The sequence below is a fragment of the Lepisma saccharinum genome, chromosome 13 (assembly GCF_977018435.1).
Source record: "Lepisma saccharinum chromosome 13, izLepSacc3.1, whole genome shotgun sequence".
In the NCBI taxonomy this organism is placed as follows: Eukaryota; Metazoa; Arthropoda; class Insecta; order Zygentoma; family Lepismatidae; genus Lepisma; species Lepisma saccharinum.
In genome coordinates this window covers 3,447,592-3,466,354 of record NC_139241.1, presented here as the reverse complement: position 1 = coordinate 3,466,354, position 18,763 = coordinate 3,447,592, and the positions used below count along the sequence as shown (strand labels likewise).

The 18,763-nt window shown below is 36.6% G+C and overlaps 2 protein-coding genes across 5 annotated transcripts in view; one reads left to right on the top strand and one right to left on the bottom strand.

Moving 5' to 3' along the window:
• Window positions 1–6,790, top strand: part of LOC145997147 (stimulator of interferon genes protein homolog) — a 77,552-nt gene extending 70,762 nt beyond the window's left edge. For 2 of the 3 annotated variants that reach the window (XM_083133795.1, XM_083133796.1), the window contains exon 6: window positions 1,820–6,790. In XM_083133795.1, coding sequence (XP_082989921.1) covers window positions 1,820–1,908 — 89 coding nt within the window. In that variant the 3' untranslated portion in view covers window positions 1,909–6,790. The remainder of the gene's footprint in view (window positions 1–1,819) is intronic. The other variant, XM_083133797.1, reaches the window with a different exon arrangement.
• A 2,448-nt stretch (window positions 6,791–9,238) lies between these two features.
• Window positions 9,239–18,763, bottom strand: part of LOC145997148 (tetraspanin-11-like) — a 75,768-nt gene continuing 66,243 nt past the window's right edge. For both annotated transcript variants that reach the window (XM_083133800.1, XM_083133799.1), the window contains one exon: window positions 9,239–14,132. Coding sequence is in view for 1 of the 2 variants with exons in the window: in XM_083133799.1 (XP_082989925.1) it covers window positions 14,085–14,132 (48 nt within the window). In the remaining variant the exon portion in view is untranslated. The remainder of the gene's footprint in view (window positions 14,133–18,763) is intronic.

Below are 18,763 nucleotides of genomic sequence, written 5' to 3'. Positions count from 1 at the left end.
GCAAGTAAAACAAATACAGAAGCATAAAAACTTCAATAATTTCCGCATACATGAAAGAAAGTTGGTTTACCAGTGGTAAACTAGAAAACATGCTATAATATGACTCTGTAACAGGCATATTTCCATTGCATGAAATTTGAAGAAAAAATGCTTCCAAACTCAAATTACAAAAAGGACTATTTATTTATTTATTATTCAACTCAACAGGTTTACATCAATTTACAGAGTTCATATTATGATAGTGCAATTTCTTATACAGTACATAGAATAACAATACTGTAGAGTTTCATAACATATTTCTATTCATCATAAGAATAGGGGATATTAAAGTTGAGGTTAAAAGTGAGAAAAGTGTATGTTCTGTTTTTCTAGCCAATGTATTCATAACTGTTCTCTTGAATTGTGAATATGCCATTGTGAACAAATCGATGATTTTATTCTATTTCTGTATAGCATTGTAGAACGCACTCATTCTCCAAATAGGTGACCTTTTCATGATATTTGTATGTGCTTTGCTCACACAGAAGGTTCCATGTTTGGGTCGTGTTTTAATGTTCGGAATACCTATTTTGAATTGTGAAAGCCACAGAGGAGATCAAAGTAGCATAAGGTCTCAGGCTATCCGTCTGTGGTCAAGTCTGTCCATATGGAATTGCTCTATTAAGTTAGTATGTGATTTGAATCTGGGGTATTCACCTTCCAGTTTGAATTTCATGTATCGCAATAATTTTGACTGTACATGTTCTAAATTTGTGGTATGTTTTTGAACTTCTGTCTGTGTTTCATATGACAGCTTTACATATGCTTTCCATTGTGTACAACAAAAATACGTAAGAATCACACAAATTGTGATAATTTTATCATTTGAACCGGACCAAGATCAGAAAGTTAGGCTTCCAGCAGGTATTTTCAAAACAATTGAAATTTGCAGAAAAGTATGTTGGTATTGCCAGATATGTACACAGAATATTCCTGAGTATACAACAAGCATACATGTTTCAGTAATCAAATTTTCTTCTAATGGCAGGCTGCAAGCCCACCATTCTTTGTACCATCCCTCCCATCAAGATGAAGCCATTCTAATTTGGACCACAGCTTTAAGTGTTTTGCATATATTTTGTGGAATGTTTCTATTTTGCTTTCCTCAGACAAACTTTTAATCTTCCCAGCTCTTTTTATCGTCCCTGTTAAGAGACGATGGCAGTGTTTTAACAAGCATTTGCAAATTTTTGAGAATAGCTCGCCTCTTACACCAAGTCTGAGAAGTTTTTAGTCTGTCCTTACCTTTTTAATGTGTTAACACATTGTGTACATCCTGTGTATACAACCTTGCAGTTTTAACCTTTCTCAAGGGGTTTTTACACACTTTTTTTATCTTGAAGGTAAGGGTTTTTAGCTAAAAGGATTTTTCCCCACAAACGTTGGAGGTTCCAGATGCCCATATGTGCCCACTAGGTGGAACGAAATAAAAAATTCTAAAAAAGAAATTTTAATAGTGCGGAAAAGTTGCCTTTTGATGTAAAAATGACAAAAATAAAATTTGATGATAATTGGAGCATGTCTTGAGGTGCCGCAAGTACGATGAAGTTTCATAAATTTGATTTTTTTTTGCTCTATTTCAATCTTTTTCGTACTTGCGGCACCTCAAGACATGCTCCGTTACCATCAAATTTAATTTTTGTCGTTTTTACATCAAAAGGTAACTTTTCCGCACTATTAGGTTTTTTTTTAAAAAAAATATTTTTTCTGTTCCACCCTAGTGCCCACACACCCAAAAATTTTAATTCATTCAGTCTTCTTATTTATTCTCTCTTTGCAGATAGAGACGAAAACGGAGACCCAGTGTCCATTGCAGACATTGTGCTGGAGGCTATTGAAAATAACCTGACCTCCAAGAGCAAAACCTAAGCTCCCAACAATGCAGGCAGATCATTGTTACCCCAGCTTGAATCCCATGTCGTTTTGCTATCTAATTTCTCAATCAATATGATCATGGTTACATTCTATCAAATGAGGGAGTTACATTGGGAAATAATTTATTCCAGAGATTAAAAACTAAATTTAAGCAAGCTTCAAATCATTTTAAATGTTATGATGAAATAACAGTGTGAAAATAACAGTTAATTCTAAATATATCAACATTCAAGATGCATATATTCTAAACAGAATATTAAATATCTATAATAGGCATGCTTTAAATGTACTGAAATTACCAACTAGTTTGCACTCTGTTAAATAAATGTTGTATTTTGTCTTCTAAACTGTGTAGAGCATAATCAGTACCAGGTTAGAACAGAGGGCAATAAATTACACCAGTGTAACTATCAATATTGCCATACCACACACACACAGCAAGTTGCAGATACATACATGAATAGTGAAAATAACATTCAGGAAAATATGTATCACACGAGATGCATAAACATTGCTAATGTTCATACTGATTTCCTTGAGAATATGCATTTCAATTTACGTAGTTGCTTAACACTGGAATGGCAGGTGGGAGTATATTTAATATAAATGTTAATATGGGGTGGTGGGTTGTTACTGTCCCCCTAATTTCTAAATACATTCAATTGCACACACAATAAAGTACTAGATAAAGGAACATGTAATGTATGCTATCAGCAAGATCTAATCCAAAATCAGCTTTTCAAACTCATAATTGAACACCAAAAGAAGCAGATAAATATGTAGTATGTTAATAAAAAGCCTGATTTAAAAAAAAATACTCATAGGGGAACCCGGGGCAGAACGGAACACTTAATATTCAAACGACTGTAAAATAGTATATATGAGACAAAAAAGGCTACAAATTTAGGTACATATCCTTTGAACGTTGACAGACATTAAAATAGAAATTACACAGAAAGAAACATTGCACACGTAAAGAAAAACAGGAAACATGTAAAGTGGTCCATTCTGCCCCGGCACTGGGGCACAATGGAATGAAATGTAATATAATTGGTGAACATTCGTCTACAAATGATATTATGTGGTAATTATATAACTTGTTGGTGTAGGACCTATGATTTGTGCTCTGGCATACCAGGCCTAACCAGGATGTCAGTGGTGCTTGAAGGCAAGATATCAACATCTGAGAAAATATCCATGTTAACAGGCCAAATTCCAGTTGCTTCGAAACCTTTGAGTATTATTTACACACACATCCTATTACACATGCACACAAAAGACAACAGTAGCTAGAAACTGAATAATGCAACAACATGGGGCAGAATGGAACCCTACTCCGTTCTGCCCCATCCTACATTGTTAAGCTACATGAGGTTCTGGCGGAAAATGCCTGTGAAATATGCAACTGTTAATATACAACGGTGTAGTACCCACCACATCTTTAACATGGAAACTAGGGAAACCATGTGTTACATGTGGAAATGCATCTTACCTTGAGAGTAGAGACGTCCAAAAGTTACAAGACAACCTCAAAAATCCACCAAAACATCGTCAACATGGTGTGAACTCCCTACCAACACCTCGTTATGGATAGTTGACTTCAGTTAGCTTCTGCTACCTTACGGAGAAATAAAGGGGGGATACTGTTTGCCCCGGGTTCCCCTATAACAGTATAGAACTGAGTCAAAGACTCCAGATGTAATTTTGTTTTGTTTTATTTTTAATTTATTCTAATTTACATTACATTCATTAACATGTCACAGTGACAATAGTAGTTGTCTGCAGAGTTTTTATAGGGCATAACAATTATAATTATTTACTATTTAGTTGAAATATAAATTCTGATTATGGTTAATATCAGAATAAATAATATATTTTTTTTTTTTTAAATTCCTAAATCAATGATCTCCACTTTTCAAATAGCAAACTAAATACTTATTGTCAAAAATATGTTTCCATGTAAAAAAGTTTATTATCTCTTAAAGTTAATCTTATTTGGGATAACTATTTTCAGTGTATTCATTTAGTTGTATGCAATTAATGCTCTTAACTCTTGTATTGTATTGTTTCTAATTTGCAGTGAAGTAGTAGCTTACTAACATGCTTATATGCAAACTGCTTATTTAACCATTGCATGATGTTTGAAGGAAATAAACATTTTGTCAAAGCATAATAACTGGCTTATACTTATCACCAGCTTTGCTTCATAATGACTTACCCAACTAACATTTGAGAGCTATTGTGTAGGTAAAGTTTTAGATTTCCGCATTTTTGTTATTGTTGTTGAATGAACATGAGGGGTAGTCTGAAAATATTTTTTGCTGATCAATTGATGAAGAAAAGTGCAAAGTAAGGCTGAATCGATACCAATGCCGATGTATCGGAATCATCATCATGAAAAATGGTGTTGAGTTGCCACCTTTCAAGATTTGGAAGGCAGAAGTGGAAGTTACTGAGTGCATGTCAGGATATTCTCTCACACTTTGGGCTCCGGCCTCGGGATGCGTACAGGGTCGAGTCTCCTGGGGGTAAGCGTAACAACTTTCCTCCCGAGATTTTGGCCAGTGTGTGGGACTGGTGGCCACCCACCATCGTGAGGAAATTGGGGAGCTATGTATGAGTAGCGTAGCCCTGTCATGAAAACCTATGACGACGATGACTTGGGGTTCATCGTGCTGACCACACATCACCCCGTAACCGGTTGGATGATCTCCCAGCTTGGGTGAGTGAGTGGGAACCATTCTGCCACGAAAGCCGGCTCATCCTGTGTGTGTGTTGAAGGGCTATGTTGTTCCCGGCTTTACCACAAGACCAGGTGTCACGGTGCCATTGTCTCGTATTGTCAGCAGAAAGCAGAACCTAAGTCTGCCTTCTTTCATTGAATTCTATCAGTGTCACATGGTCACGGTACCTGTCAGCAGTCACCATTCAACCAGCAACCGGCCTTCCATCCATGTCCGTACCACGTATCTGTTCATCATGACAATTACTGTTGTAACAACATGCATGCGCTTTTCATGAAAATTGCAAAGTGGTTTGCAAAGCACGCTACGATCGAGGGGTCTCGGTTGGAATCCCGACCTACACGTGGATGTTCGTTGTGAGTGTCTGTTCATGAATTTCATCATATCATCACTCATCCTTATCTTAGAGGACAGAAGAGTTTACAGGATTCTTGTTGGGAAACCTGATGGTAAGAGACCTGTAGGAAGGCCAAGACTAAGATGGAGGGATAACGTTGAGATTGACCTACAGGAAATCGGTAAGGATGGAAAAGATTGGATTAATCTTGCACAGGATAAGAACAGATGAAAGGCTTGTGTTCCGGCAGCCATAAACCTTTGGGTTTAAGAATGTTAGAGAGTTTAGTTAGTTTCACCACTGATCCTTCCTTATCTTTGCGATTAGCCAAAAACTGGCAGAAAGGTGAAGTAAGATATGCCAAATCAATCATTCTACATAGTAATTGCTAACCTGCTCCTACATATAATGTGACACACACCTTACAAACCAAAGATCACACATTCGAGGTAGATCGCTGACAGTATTCTAAATCCCATCTGTACATTTTCTGGGTGATATGGATACTGCAAAACTTATTTTCAGACAGACCCTCTTATTTATCAGGTTTTACTAGTTGGTAGTGCTGCCATCAATTTGGTTTGGATAGGTTTGGGGTAGAATTCTTTCTTTTCTTTACCGACGTCGCATTCCTGTAAGAAAACATTTCAATTACTGCTTGCATTTTTCCTTCCACTATCATTATATGAGGAACAGTGCTCGAAGTGAGTGCCCAGCTAGCAAAAGTTTCACCAAGCACCCCCTTCCCCCAAGTGTGTCACTGTCTCCATGGTAACCCCTAAGAACTATGGGCATTGTTAATGACAGAACTACTATGGACGAATCTTGTCAGACTGATATTCTGATTTTGAACTGTGAATAGTTGTTTTGCTATTTTCAATTTTTGAGACATTTCACATGACTTGGCATGGTTGTAGAAGACTATTGTAAGGCAGTTTTCAATTTATTATTGTTGAGTTAAAGAAATGTAATGTACTTTATACAAAATGGAAGAAAATCTGTCAAAAATTGCAACAACAGCTTCCTTATTTTTTAAAATTCCAAATTCTTATGTTAGGTCAGGTGTTCAAAATAATATGCAAGCTTTTGCTGAAATTGAAAATGAGTTATGGCATCATGCATGTTCTTAACTATTGTTAGAAACTTGCGAACCACGGTAGATGTTGCAGGTGCTTTGAAATCAACACCTCACGTGGCATGGCAGCGACAACAGAAGAGATGCAAAGGTCCAACCATTTTTCTTTGTTGGAAGAAAAGTCTTGTCTTTGCGCTTGCAACCGAGTGTGTTGTTATTTCCTTACTTCGAAATTGAACACTGAAACAATATTAACAATTGTTTACAAATATAAAATTTTATTATGAATCTTGAAGTTGATGCAGTAGTTGTCTATTCCTCAAAAAAGAGGACATTTCCTAATTTTCCTAAAAACCTGCCCGGACCATTTTTAGGACCTGAAAAATAGGACCTCTGGTAACTGTATCCAGAACCCCAACCAGGGTGGCTACTCAACAAGAATTCCTTGAATTTCTGGAATTCTGCTTCCAGACCTTGCACCTAACGACTACCACCTCTTCCGCTATCTGAAGACCTTCCTGGGCGGCAATCGTTTAGACACTGATGAAGAAGTGAAAACGACTGTGAGTAACTGGCTATCATCACAGGCGGCAGAGTTCTATGAGGAGGGTATCCAAAAACTCGTAGTTTGTTATGTTTAAACTGGCAAGGAAATTATGTAGAAAAAATAGAGAAGTGTATGTAAATTCAGAAAATAAAGGTTTCTTTGAAAAACATTTACTACTTCGTTTTTAATGCAAAATGGACCTTGCTTTTAAAAATAAAACTCGTATTATCGTTTATGACAATGTTGAACAGGCTGGAGAATATTTTTCCAAGTTTTGAATCTGCAGTTTAAATTTGGGTCACTGTGCAATATGCCTCAAAAGAGTATTGAATCCGAGACCCCTTCAGAGAGTAGATTTTTTTTCTTTGTTCATTCTCTCTACTCCTCATTATATCTGATAGTTCACTTTATCATGAGAATGGGAGGAATTATGATAATGACACAATGATAACCATCTATTCCAGCCCGAACCTCTTATTTTTGCATAACAATACTCTAATCTGTAGAATATGGAAGTTATTTTGGTTCCTGCATTCAGTAGGACAGTGCGTTTCATGATCAAGTTGTATGCAGAGCAGCAGTGAGCAAACTGGAACCGCTAGCTATGTAATGAAATAAGCTTGTACAGTTTCATTGACAGTTACAATTAAAATGAGCATGTAACAGTTGGGCTGAAAAGTTCGTAGGCTGACTCATACATGGCGTTACTAGAATTAAATCCATGTAATTTTTACATAGTACTAACCTTCAAAAGATATGTGTATAAATTTCACAGCTGCCGGATAATTAGTTCGTGAGATATAGCATTGTGAGTGAAGCAGCGTGAGATATAGCATTGTGAGTGAAGCAGCTTTTGTTATTGTGAAAAAATGGATAAAAAAGAATTTCGTGTGTTAATAAAGCATTGCTTTTTGGCGAAAAAAAATACTGTTGAAGCCAAGGCTTGGCTTGATAAACATTATTCGGACTCTGCACCAGGAAAATCAACCGTTGAGAAGTGGTTTGCTAAATTTAAACGAGGCGAAATGAGCATCGAAGACGATGCACGCAGTGGACGCCCCAAAGAGGCTGTTACCGACGAAAACATCAAAAAAGTCCACAAAATAATTTTAAATGATCGTAAAGTGAAGTTGATCGAGATAGCTAAGATTATTACATAGCGTTGTTGGAGCGTTTAAAGGATGAAATCACGAAAAAACGGCCCCATTTGAAGAAGAAAAAAGTGCTGTTTCATCAAGACAATGCACCGTGTCACAAATCAATGAAAACGATGGCAAAATTATATGAATTGGACTACGAATTGCTTCCCCATCCACCATATTCTCCAGATCTGGCCCCCAGTGACTTTTTCCTGTTTGCAGACCTTAAAAGAATGCTCGCTGGAAAGAAATTTAGCACTGGTGAAGAGGTAATCGCCGAAACTGAGGCCTATTTTGAGACTAAAGAGAAATCGTACTATAAAAATGGCATCAAAAAATTGTATGACCGCTATAATCGTATCGCCCTCAAAGGCAACTATATTGAATAATAAAATCGAATTTTGTCAAAAAAATATTTTTTACTATGTTAGCCTACGAACTTTTCAGCCCAACTGTTACCTTGTTACAAAAGGTGTTGGAAATAATGTCCTCCTGCTTCTACGCATTTACGGCATCTTTTTGGAAAATTTTCATTACTGCATATCAGTTCCTCTACCAAAAATTGCTTCAATTTCCTGATATTTTCTTTCAATTCTTCACAAGTTTTTGAGCACCGTCTGTGTAGAACAGGAACATTTTTAAATTCTGCTGCAAAACCCCTTCAAACTTCCTTCCCTACAAGAATTTGTAATGACGTAGGAGTCGTACATAAACATTCATGGGTTTAAATTGTACGTATACCGTGGCATTATTAGACTGCAAAAAAGCACCAGTAGTACATAAATTAAAAAAAAAAAATCTAAAACACTTGTTAGCACCTTAACACTTCACAAACACATGCAAACTGGACACCAGCTATCTGAATACTGATGCGTCCAGTGGCAAGTCAGCGTAAAGCTGTGTGTCTAAATGCTGGCAGACATGCTCCCACCACCCAGCATGTGAACAACTCTACTCTGAAACACACTATATATTACGTAGAAGTTTTCAGCGAAATATGCATCCAGGCTCGACCATGACTCAGGACATTTTGCTGAAAACTTGTACATAGTAAATCTCCTGTGTGTGCCTAATCTTCAATAACTGTATATATTGCTTACATAATTCTCGTGTGTGTGCCTAATCTTCAATAACTGTATATTTTGCTTACATATATCTCCTGTGTGTGCCTAATCATCAATAACTGTATATATTGCTTACATAAAATAGTGCAAGCATAGTTTAGAATTAATTCTAGGTGCCCCCCTTTCTGACTCTGCCACTCGAACCAGGACCACCCAGATCAAAAATTTGTAATGCAAAAAAGATTGGCACAGAGACTGAATGATAATGACTCATTCTCAATATTCATATTTTAAGTAAATGAAGCAGATGCAAGAGAATTCAAATGAGGTGTGAGAACAGATGAAATATCAAAACAGAAATTTGTATCATGGTGGCAGAGTCTGTCAACAATAAAGCAAAAAAATGAAAACACATGAAAATGAGCACCGTGCTTTATTGAAGTTCGTTTGTTGCCAAATATTCATACACAATATTACTCATTTACAGTAAATTCTATATAATTAATCCACACTAAAAAATATGCAGTATAAAAATTGTATCAACCAACTAAGAAGTGCATCTAGAATTTACTGCGTCTATATATGTATATTTACATCTCTAGGTGAATTTACAATAATACAGCTCGTTTCATGGATTTTGAAGTATTTTTAAAAATTGAAGTTTTACCATTTGAACCAGTCTCTCTATAAATTTTAAATGTTATTTTCCCATTTTAACCTAATGTTATATGCCTATGGAATTAATGTAATAAGCATGAAGAAATCTGTCAATATGACATACTGCAAAACACATTCATTAATGTATATTTCCATTTTCAGGGTAAAAGTAATAATTTTATGTTCTTACATAATATTGACTAATAAATTTTTACTGAACACAGATATGGGATTGCAAAATATGTGTATAAGAAGCCATAAGGTGTGACTGGCACTTTTGGGAAATAGTTTTATTTGGGTATAAGAAGATATTATTCTCTGTATTACAAGTTTCAGCTGGCAAAATATATTTTAAGAATTATGCAATAGTAATTGCTATGTACCTTTATTAACTACCTTTCCATTTATTGCCTTTTTTGCTTTTACAATGCATGGAGAATTTTTACTGATTAAGAAATTATATAGTTAGTCTTCCTACATTGTCAAATAGACGAACCTCGGTTTCTAAGTTTGGCTCGGGTGGACATTTGGCTGATGCCAGCGAAGCCATTTTCGATGTTACTTCTCCTTTCGTAAAACCGCTGTGATGTATCAAAATCTGAATTTTTTTTTTGCATTAGTTTCGTGGATATGTTGCAAATATCTAGACTGCAGCAAAAGTACACTACACAAAGATTCACATGAATGCTCTGGAAGAAATTCTAAGCACATGTAAGTTTTCAGATTTTAGAACATCATAGCACTTTTACAAAACGAGAGGAAACATCGAAAACAATCTTGCTGCAATCAGCCAAATGTCCAGCCAAGCCTGAACCAGTCTAACTTGAATACTTTGTTTGGAATGTATCTTTTCACACCACATCATTTACAATAGGTAGTCATTAATAGGTAGTCATGTATTTATTGGACAGATAAGAGCACTATGCACATAAAAGTTACAACTACTTTTCAAACAAAACTTTTTGTGCAATGTTTTTCTTTCCAATACAGTCAAATACCATGCACACGCACAAAGAAAGCTTGAATGTAGTATAAAACCAGTTTGAAGCACAACTTTAATTTACCACAGCTCAACAGAAAATAAAAAAAGATAAACTTATTTCAGTTTTCCCGAATATGTACATTATCATATTTTTGTTTACATCACTCTGTACAGTTAACATCAAAAAAATTTAAAAAATAAACTGAATGAACAAAACATAGAAATAGACACACAAGCACATGTAAATATGTACAAAGCTATTCTGCAATATATAAAGCAGGGAAAAATGTTCCCCAAATTCCTGGCCTAGCCATAGCATGGATGGAAGTCACACTAGTTACGCTGTCATACTGTTAAGATTTTAATGCACTATTGCACAAAAGAAGCAACTCCTGATGAATAGCAGATAGGTATAAGAAAACTATTCTCACTTTTACTATATGTTTACTGATAAAACAGCAATGTCATACCAATTTTATCTGACCCATCCCTAAATGTTTATAGCTTGGCCAAAATAATTTCAAACATCGACATACTCACAACTTAAAATTAGTGCAAAACCTCAACCAGTGACAAAATTATCCTTGAAAACGCTAAAAGATTATTCAAAACAGTATCATAATTCGTAATAATAATTCTTAATAATACAGCATGTCTATGTACCAGGAATTCCACGTCAACTATTGGCTACAGAATTATGTGTGAATTCTGCATGAATTTTTCTCTGCAGACATGAAAAATTGCAACTTTTATTAATCCAAATTCGATTGAATTTATACATATTTATAAATGCCCTGAGGCAAGTTTTTCACATTTTAGCTTTCATTTTTATTGAGGAAGGAAAAGAAAACTGCGTAGAAAGTAAAACAGAATTCTCTGGATCCGTTTGCTTTGTTAGTGTCCTTTGCAGAACAATCTATCTGACAGATGGAAGATTATTGTAAGATGAAATATCTTTAAGTTGATTAGGTAAATTTGTGTTTGAAATTGTCATAGAATTAAATATTGAATTGAATTAGAATTTTAGGATTCATTGGAATCACGCAGACACTTTATATTGTTAACATATTTGTGTGTGTGTGTGTGTGAGTGGGTGGTGTTCTTGAAAACCTAGAATTATACTTGAATTTTATGATGGTCCTTGGCCACTCTGCAATAATAATATAACCTGTCGTGCAACAGCCTGCGAGGGCCAGGGCCTGCCTATCTACCACCTGCCAACATGGGAGATCATCGAACCAGTTACAGGGTGACGTGTGGTCAGCACGACAACCCACCAGTCGTTGTTGTAGGTATTCTATGACCAGGTAGCTCCTAGTTTCCCTGCGATGGTGGATGGTCACCGGTCCCATACACAGGCCGAAATCTCAGGAGAAAAGATGTTACGCTTCCCCCAGGAGACTCGAACCAGTGCCCGTCCCATAGCCGGAGTCCAAATGCCTGATGTCTTAGACTCCACGGCCACAGTGCGGGACTATAACACTTCATACTTTTTTAAAAAAAACTTAGAACAATTCTGAATGTTTTGTGAATTTCAGATTTTGAAACTCAATTTTGTAAATCAGTATAATGTTCTTAGTAACACTGAAATAAACAAGTTTATGATAGCAACCTTTCAGTTCATCTACATATTGGTTGTATGTTGAGAAATTTAAGAATCCAGTACTGTACAATATAAATTATTTGCTTCATCTTGCATGAAGAGTTGAAAAGTAGCTCTGTTGATTGGTGTAATGTAAATTACATCCTCATTTATAATGAGGATGAATGATGATTAGCTACATCACCCATTGGGAGTGGCAGGTTCGATTCCATTAGAATAATACGATAGTAGCAGCATGTTATTAAAGCTAATGTTTCCATAACACCCATGCCTAAAAATTGTCATGGAATAAATCGACAGTAGAATTGAATGAAGATGAGCATTACACCAGTAATGGTAATGTAAATTATATATAGGTAAAAAAAATATAAAGCATTGTTTCATATTGCTTAGTAATCTACTATCAAAATGTTCGTTCTTATGCTGCGGGCATATTGCATCGCACTGTACCCTGAAGGCACATAGGGAATGTGGAAGTAGAGCTCCATACATGCTCGATCCCTCCTATGACTTGAATCAGGATCTCCCACATGAAGTCATATGGTGTACCGACCGTACTACTGAAGCATCAATAAATTTAGAAGCCATTTTAGGATGCCACATGTCAGTGGAAGAATGTAAATATCAGAGTGGAATTAATTCATTGTTGAAGCAAGGTTATCTCTCCGTTTTCAAAATTCATGACCATTTTGCTCGGCTGAAGAAATGAATGACATATCTCATATTGGATAAACCAGTGCCGTACTTTAATGCCCATTGGTTAACGTAATTTCCACCCAATGGGGTAAAGTACAGTGAAACAGCTGGAAAATATGGGGTTATATTCAACGCATTACTACCTTAGATGAGGCATTACTGTTTTACGTTTTAACTGCATGTACAGTGAATATTGTAAATTTCTTAGAAAAGTAGTCAGCATTCTATAGGATAAAGTTGTCACACTGGTTTTCACAGAAGTGCAATGCAAAATATGTACAAAAGTATACAAAATATTTCACCCCTGCTAATGATATGCTATAAATTTCCTGAGAGTAAATTCTTACTATTAGGCAGAGAGGAGTTTATCTTAATCACATGTTATAACTTTAGAATATTTTCACAACTTTGATACTTTAAATCACCATTTTACATAAATGGAGGAAAATTAGTTTGTCTATACATTTTCATGCCTTTGAATTTAATCAAGGAAACTTCAATTTTGAGTTGATAAACCTTTTTGGGAAGAAAATCAAAAATGAAGAATTTCTTCCTCTATGTTATTTTGAAATTCCATGTTCAGAAATACCAAATTCTAACAATACTAAATGTATCCCGATCATACAAATTCCAAGCACTGCTTAGAACTTGTTGCAAATGAATTCCGTTTCAAACAAATATTTTTGTAAAATCATTTTAGTTTTTATTAGCTATTATAATTTGCCACATGAGAACCAGAGAAATATAACTCCAAAAATGCTGTTTGCAGTTTTGTTTAAATAAATTTCTCTGAAGAGCACTCTTGGGAGTCAGATCCACATATCTCCACTTCTAATCCTTAGCAGTTAGGAGGAGTCACTAATTTACTGACTCTTTAAGAGTCTGACATGTTCCTAAGAATACATTATTTCCTCTCTCTAATTTTGATAAACATCCATCTGGTTCTCATACAACGAATCATTGAATTGAGAATTTGATGTACATATTCATGTTAGTCATGGTTAACAAATGTGAAATCTTTCACTTACATATATACAAAATTACACTCAAATTGTCAAGTCCTACATATTACTAACATTTCAAAGCAATTTTAAGAAATTCAATCCCAGGTGTAGGGTATCCCCAAAAGAATCCAAACAATGTGTGTACAACGACAACACAGGAATACCCCAGCCAGAATATTGCTTTATGTGTGAACAGGCAACTGAAGATCCACTTCAGGATGTTTTGACACATTAAAAAAAACCGCACACACGACAGCAGTAATAATCATTTTGTTTCTACCTATTTTACAACTTTCAGCCGAAGTCCATGTCCATGGGTACTTTATTCAATCATCTTGAACAACACGCATGAAAATATCATCCCAAGAATCTGGAAAATAAAGTGCAAATTCTTTAATATGTATTGACACTGATGTTGAACATGGTGCCATAATAAAAAAAATTATATAAAAATGTTACAAATAATGCGTATTAAAACGAGTCCTGCGGTAAACAAAACAGGTTAAGGATTATAAAAAAAAACTACAAGGTTATTTAAAAAAAAAAAGTGGCAGATTTGAAATCCTTGTGGGCACACGCTAAAAGATACAAACATGTGCTGTGCGTCACCAGAAGAAGTAGTTCTACCATCTCTTCCATCGAGAAGAAGTCATGTTATGAAGGTGCAAAAAGAAAGATGCACCCAACATTTTAATTCATTCAATCATTCCATGTGATGGATGCGACAAATGTCAAACAATAATCCATTTCATTCCACATGTGCTTCAACTTGTCTAAAGTTATGGACTCCACACACACAACACTTCAGCTCTGAGATTTGAAGGAAGGGCTAGGATGTTACCAGTGTCTTTTATGTACCCCCAGAAATAAAAATGACAGGGGTAATGTGTGGAGACGGGTAGCCAGCAATGATGCACGAGGTCACGGTGCCCACCTATTCCATTCCAGAATGCAGAACAACTTCTTGGGAGTGGCCAAGTTGCTTTCACCACCCCCAGCGCCACCGTGAGGAATCCAACGGAAATTCTATGCAGGTTATTAAAATTTTGATTCTTATTTTCTCCAGTTGACACAACACATGCTGCTTGTATCTTGTACCATGCATCCACAAAAAAAGCTTTGTAACCTTCTCCTTCTTGAATAATGCTGTGTAATAAATAAACTATAAGCTCAAAGAATTCCTTACTGAAAATGTGTTTCTCACCTGCACATGTGGTCAAGTACTGAAAATCACAAACAGCACAAAGTGCAGTCGTGGATTAAAGACAGGCCAGACAGGAAAATATGATTTTATTTACTGATACTGGTCTTTCTCAGGCTCCACAAAATGCCATGTGACACTTTTGCAGAGTAATTATTGTGGAAATTCAAAATTCCTATTTATTTTTTACCAAGATTGTGAGGAAAACTATTTTGTTATTCCATAACCGGTAATTCGATTAAGCCTTGTTTCCATGACAGATAAAGTAAAAGTACAAATGCTGACCAAGGCAGTCTATATTTCAGTAAAAGAAAAACACTTAACAACATGACGTTTGAAGTCTTTATCAGGCTAGTCGGTAGGGCATGTGACTGCCACGTGGGATACCTTGGTTCTGTTCTTAGTGTCGGTGATCTGAGGTCGGGGTTTTTCTGGCCTTGTCCCCACATAAAGTGACTCTGGGGCTCACCCAACCTCAAATCAATGGGCACCTGCGAGCAACTCTGGAGGTAAAGATGGTCGGAGCGTTGTGCTGATCAAATCACCTCCAAAATGGCCAAGATCGAGAATGTGTGGGCCCTATCCTCCCCCCTCCATCCCCTAAATGTGCCTTCATGGCAGGGTGCTATATGCATAGGGAACTTTACCTTATCAGGGTCTTCCTCAGACTTGAAACCATACTAAAATTAAATAAAATTCAAACAGGAAACTACTGGGTGGCGCACAAAAAACTGAACCCCGCCACGAACATACAAACAACAAATGAAAAGCCGGCCCGTGTACAGGCTGTTTATTTTCTCCCACCTATGTCACCTATTGTTCCGAAGCTGTTGCAACGATGTATACTTTATTGTTGTCAGTACGAAAGCCGTGAAGACCTGGTTCAGACGTGTGTAGGTGACATTTATTCTCTTCAACAAAGAATCACAATAGTGCAGGCCTACGTGTCTACCAGGTCATTTAAGGAAACACAGGATATGTTTGCAAGTTTCCTGGCACTTCCATACCAGCAAAGAGCAGTATACATGATTTTGTGAAAAAGTTGCATACTACAGGGTCAGTTGCAAATGCAAAAAAAGAATCGAACCCCATCTGTTCATACACCTGCTGTGATTGCGGATATTCAAGCACGAATGATCCAAAGTCGTAAGAAGTCGACACGCAAATTGTCGCAACAGGCGAATGTTTTGCGTAGGTCTTGTCAACGTGTTTTACACGATATAGGGTTGAAGCCCTACAAAGTGACATGTGTCCAAGAACTGAAGGAGGAAGACAAGGAAAAACGTGTGAAGTACCGTACATGGCTACTTGAAACAATTGTGAGTGGATTGTTGGGTCCCCTGCTGTATTTCATGAGTCATGAAGCCTGGTTCCATCTGACAGGACATGTAAACTCCCGGAACACGAGATACTGGTCAACAAACAATCCCCATACGATTGAAGAGGAACATCTTCACGATAGAAAAATCGGAGTGTGGTGTGCTGTGTCTGCAAGTTGCGAGTCCCATATTTTTTGAAACAACAGTAAACACCGATGTGTATATGGGAATCTTTGAGGAATTTTTTGCACAGTTGACCCCCATGAACGCTTATATGCTTTCTTTCATCAGGATGGGGCAACCTGTCATACTTCACGTGAGTCCAATCTCACGAATCCATGAAATCTATACAAAAGAAAGGACTGTTAGCAAAGAATTGTGGCCGCTGCTTTCACCGGACTTAACCACTTGTGACTTTTATCTGTGGGGCAGTCTGAAGGGAAAAGTGTACACAAATAATCCAAGGACATTAGAAGACTTGAAGGACAATATTCGCAATGAAATTTCAAGAATTGATGCCGCAGAGTTGTCCAGAGTGTATGATAACATGTTAAGGCGTGCATAACAGTGCATTGAAGCACAAGGCGGTCATTTTCAGCACCTACTGTAAAAGACAAGATCGTTTCAGTAAGTAAGGACCTTTGCATTAGCATATTTCTTTTAAAAAGTGCAGACCTTTGCATTTCTTATTTGTTTTATTTATTTTATTTCTTTTTTGTATCTGCTCATGGCAGGGTTCGGTTTTTCGTGCGCCACCCGATATATGTATGCACACAGCGCAGGATCTAGACACAAGAATGTCTGAAAGTTCCAGTTCTTATCCACATGTGTCATCTCATGTCAGGTAATAGACATCTCACCTGACGGGTACCTCAACCTCCTGATTGTCTGGTACCATTAATTATCATTTTCCTCACATCTGGATGCAGAGAGCTTCCATACCTTCTGATCTTCTTCCCTCTTCTTTTCTTTCTAACACACTCTTCCATTCTTTTGTTGATCTTAAGTCCTTCATTCAATTATTTAATTTTAGTTTGGTTTCAGTTCAGAGGAAGTCCCTGATAGGGGATTAGACGATAACGTTGTTAAGTGTTTTCTACTGAAATATAGACTGCCTTGTTCAGCATATGTTGTGTTTTTTGTATAACAGGTATTTTAATATTGTGATGTAATTGTTGAATATTCTGAAACAAAACTCTGGTAAATTAGCCCTTATAATACAGGGACTGACAGAAAAAGCTGACAGTTTCGAAATGTGTATATAAATAAAACAATTAATGTAATGCAAGGTTTAATAATCAAAATTGCTACAAAAATAATTGCCATTTACAGTGCTTACATTAATTTTTCTTTGTTTTGAAAATTGTGTCCGATAAGTGATGACCATTCCTTACACATTCATGTAGCCTTGCCCTCATTCAGAATTGCCGCTATTTCGTTGCAAATAGTGAATAGCTAACTTGAGATCACCAATTGTTGTTCAAATGTTCAAAAATGGTGTTTACCTTTGACACAATTGGATTGTTGTGTGAGGTCTTTCAATGGTGGAGTGGGGGGAGTGCTCGTTGGCTTCGTCGCTCAACGCCATTTCAGTTAAGATGGAGCAGTGGACTGGGTGACACCGTGCTTTTAAGTTACAAGCATATTTTAAAAATGGTGAGTCCATTGTCCACACCCAACGATGGTTTCGAAGGGAGTTCCATTGTCGATCGTCACGGCCGTGTACCCAGTCAGAATACGATACTGCTTTGGGTCAGAACTTTTCGAGAGACAGGGTCAAGTCTGAAAAAGAATCTCAATGGGCATGGTCCGGAAAATGTTTCTTGGACATGTAGTGTCAAGAAATGGTGACGTTCCCTGGCCTCCTCGCTCCCCGGATCTAGTGTGTTAATTTCTTTTCGGCTACCTCAAATCATAAGTGTACGTTGAAAGACCTCACGCAATTGGTGATCTCAAGTTAGCTTTTCGCAACAATATAGCGGCAATTCCCAATGAAATGCTCGTGAGGGCGACGTCCAACTTAAAGTCAAGGCTACATGAATGTGTAAGGAATCGAGGTTTATAATTTATCGGACACAATTTTCAAAACAAAGAAAAATTAATGTAAGCAGTAAGTGGCAATTTTGATTATTAAACCTTGCATTAATTGTCTTATTTATCAACACATTTCAAAACTGTCAGCTTTTTCTGCCGGTCCCTGTGCTTAATGGTGATGGAGTGGAATACTGACCCACTGATATTAAACAATATTTTGAACAAATTTTAATCATTACAGTTTTCAAGCATTGCTGTTGGGTGAAATTAGTAAAATTATTGGTATAGTATCGGTTCGAAGTGGTATCGGGTCAGTCCTAGTAAGAACATACGAGGTTTGGCTAGAAAAAAAACGGACTGATGCTATGAAATCTTTTATTCAGCATTTTGTACAACAGGAACTTTATCTCCTTCAAAGTACTCCCCTGCACGATCTGTACACCGCTC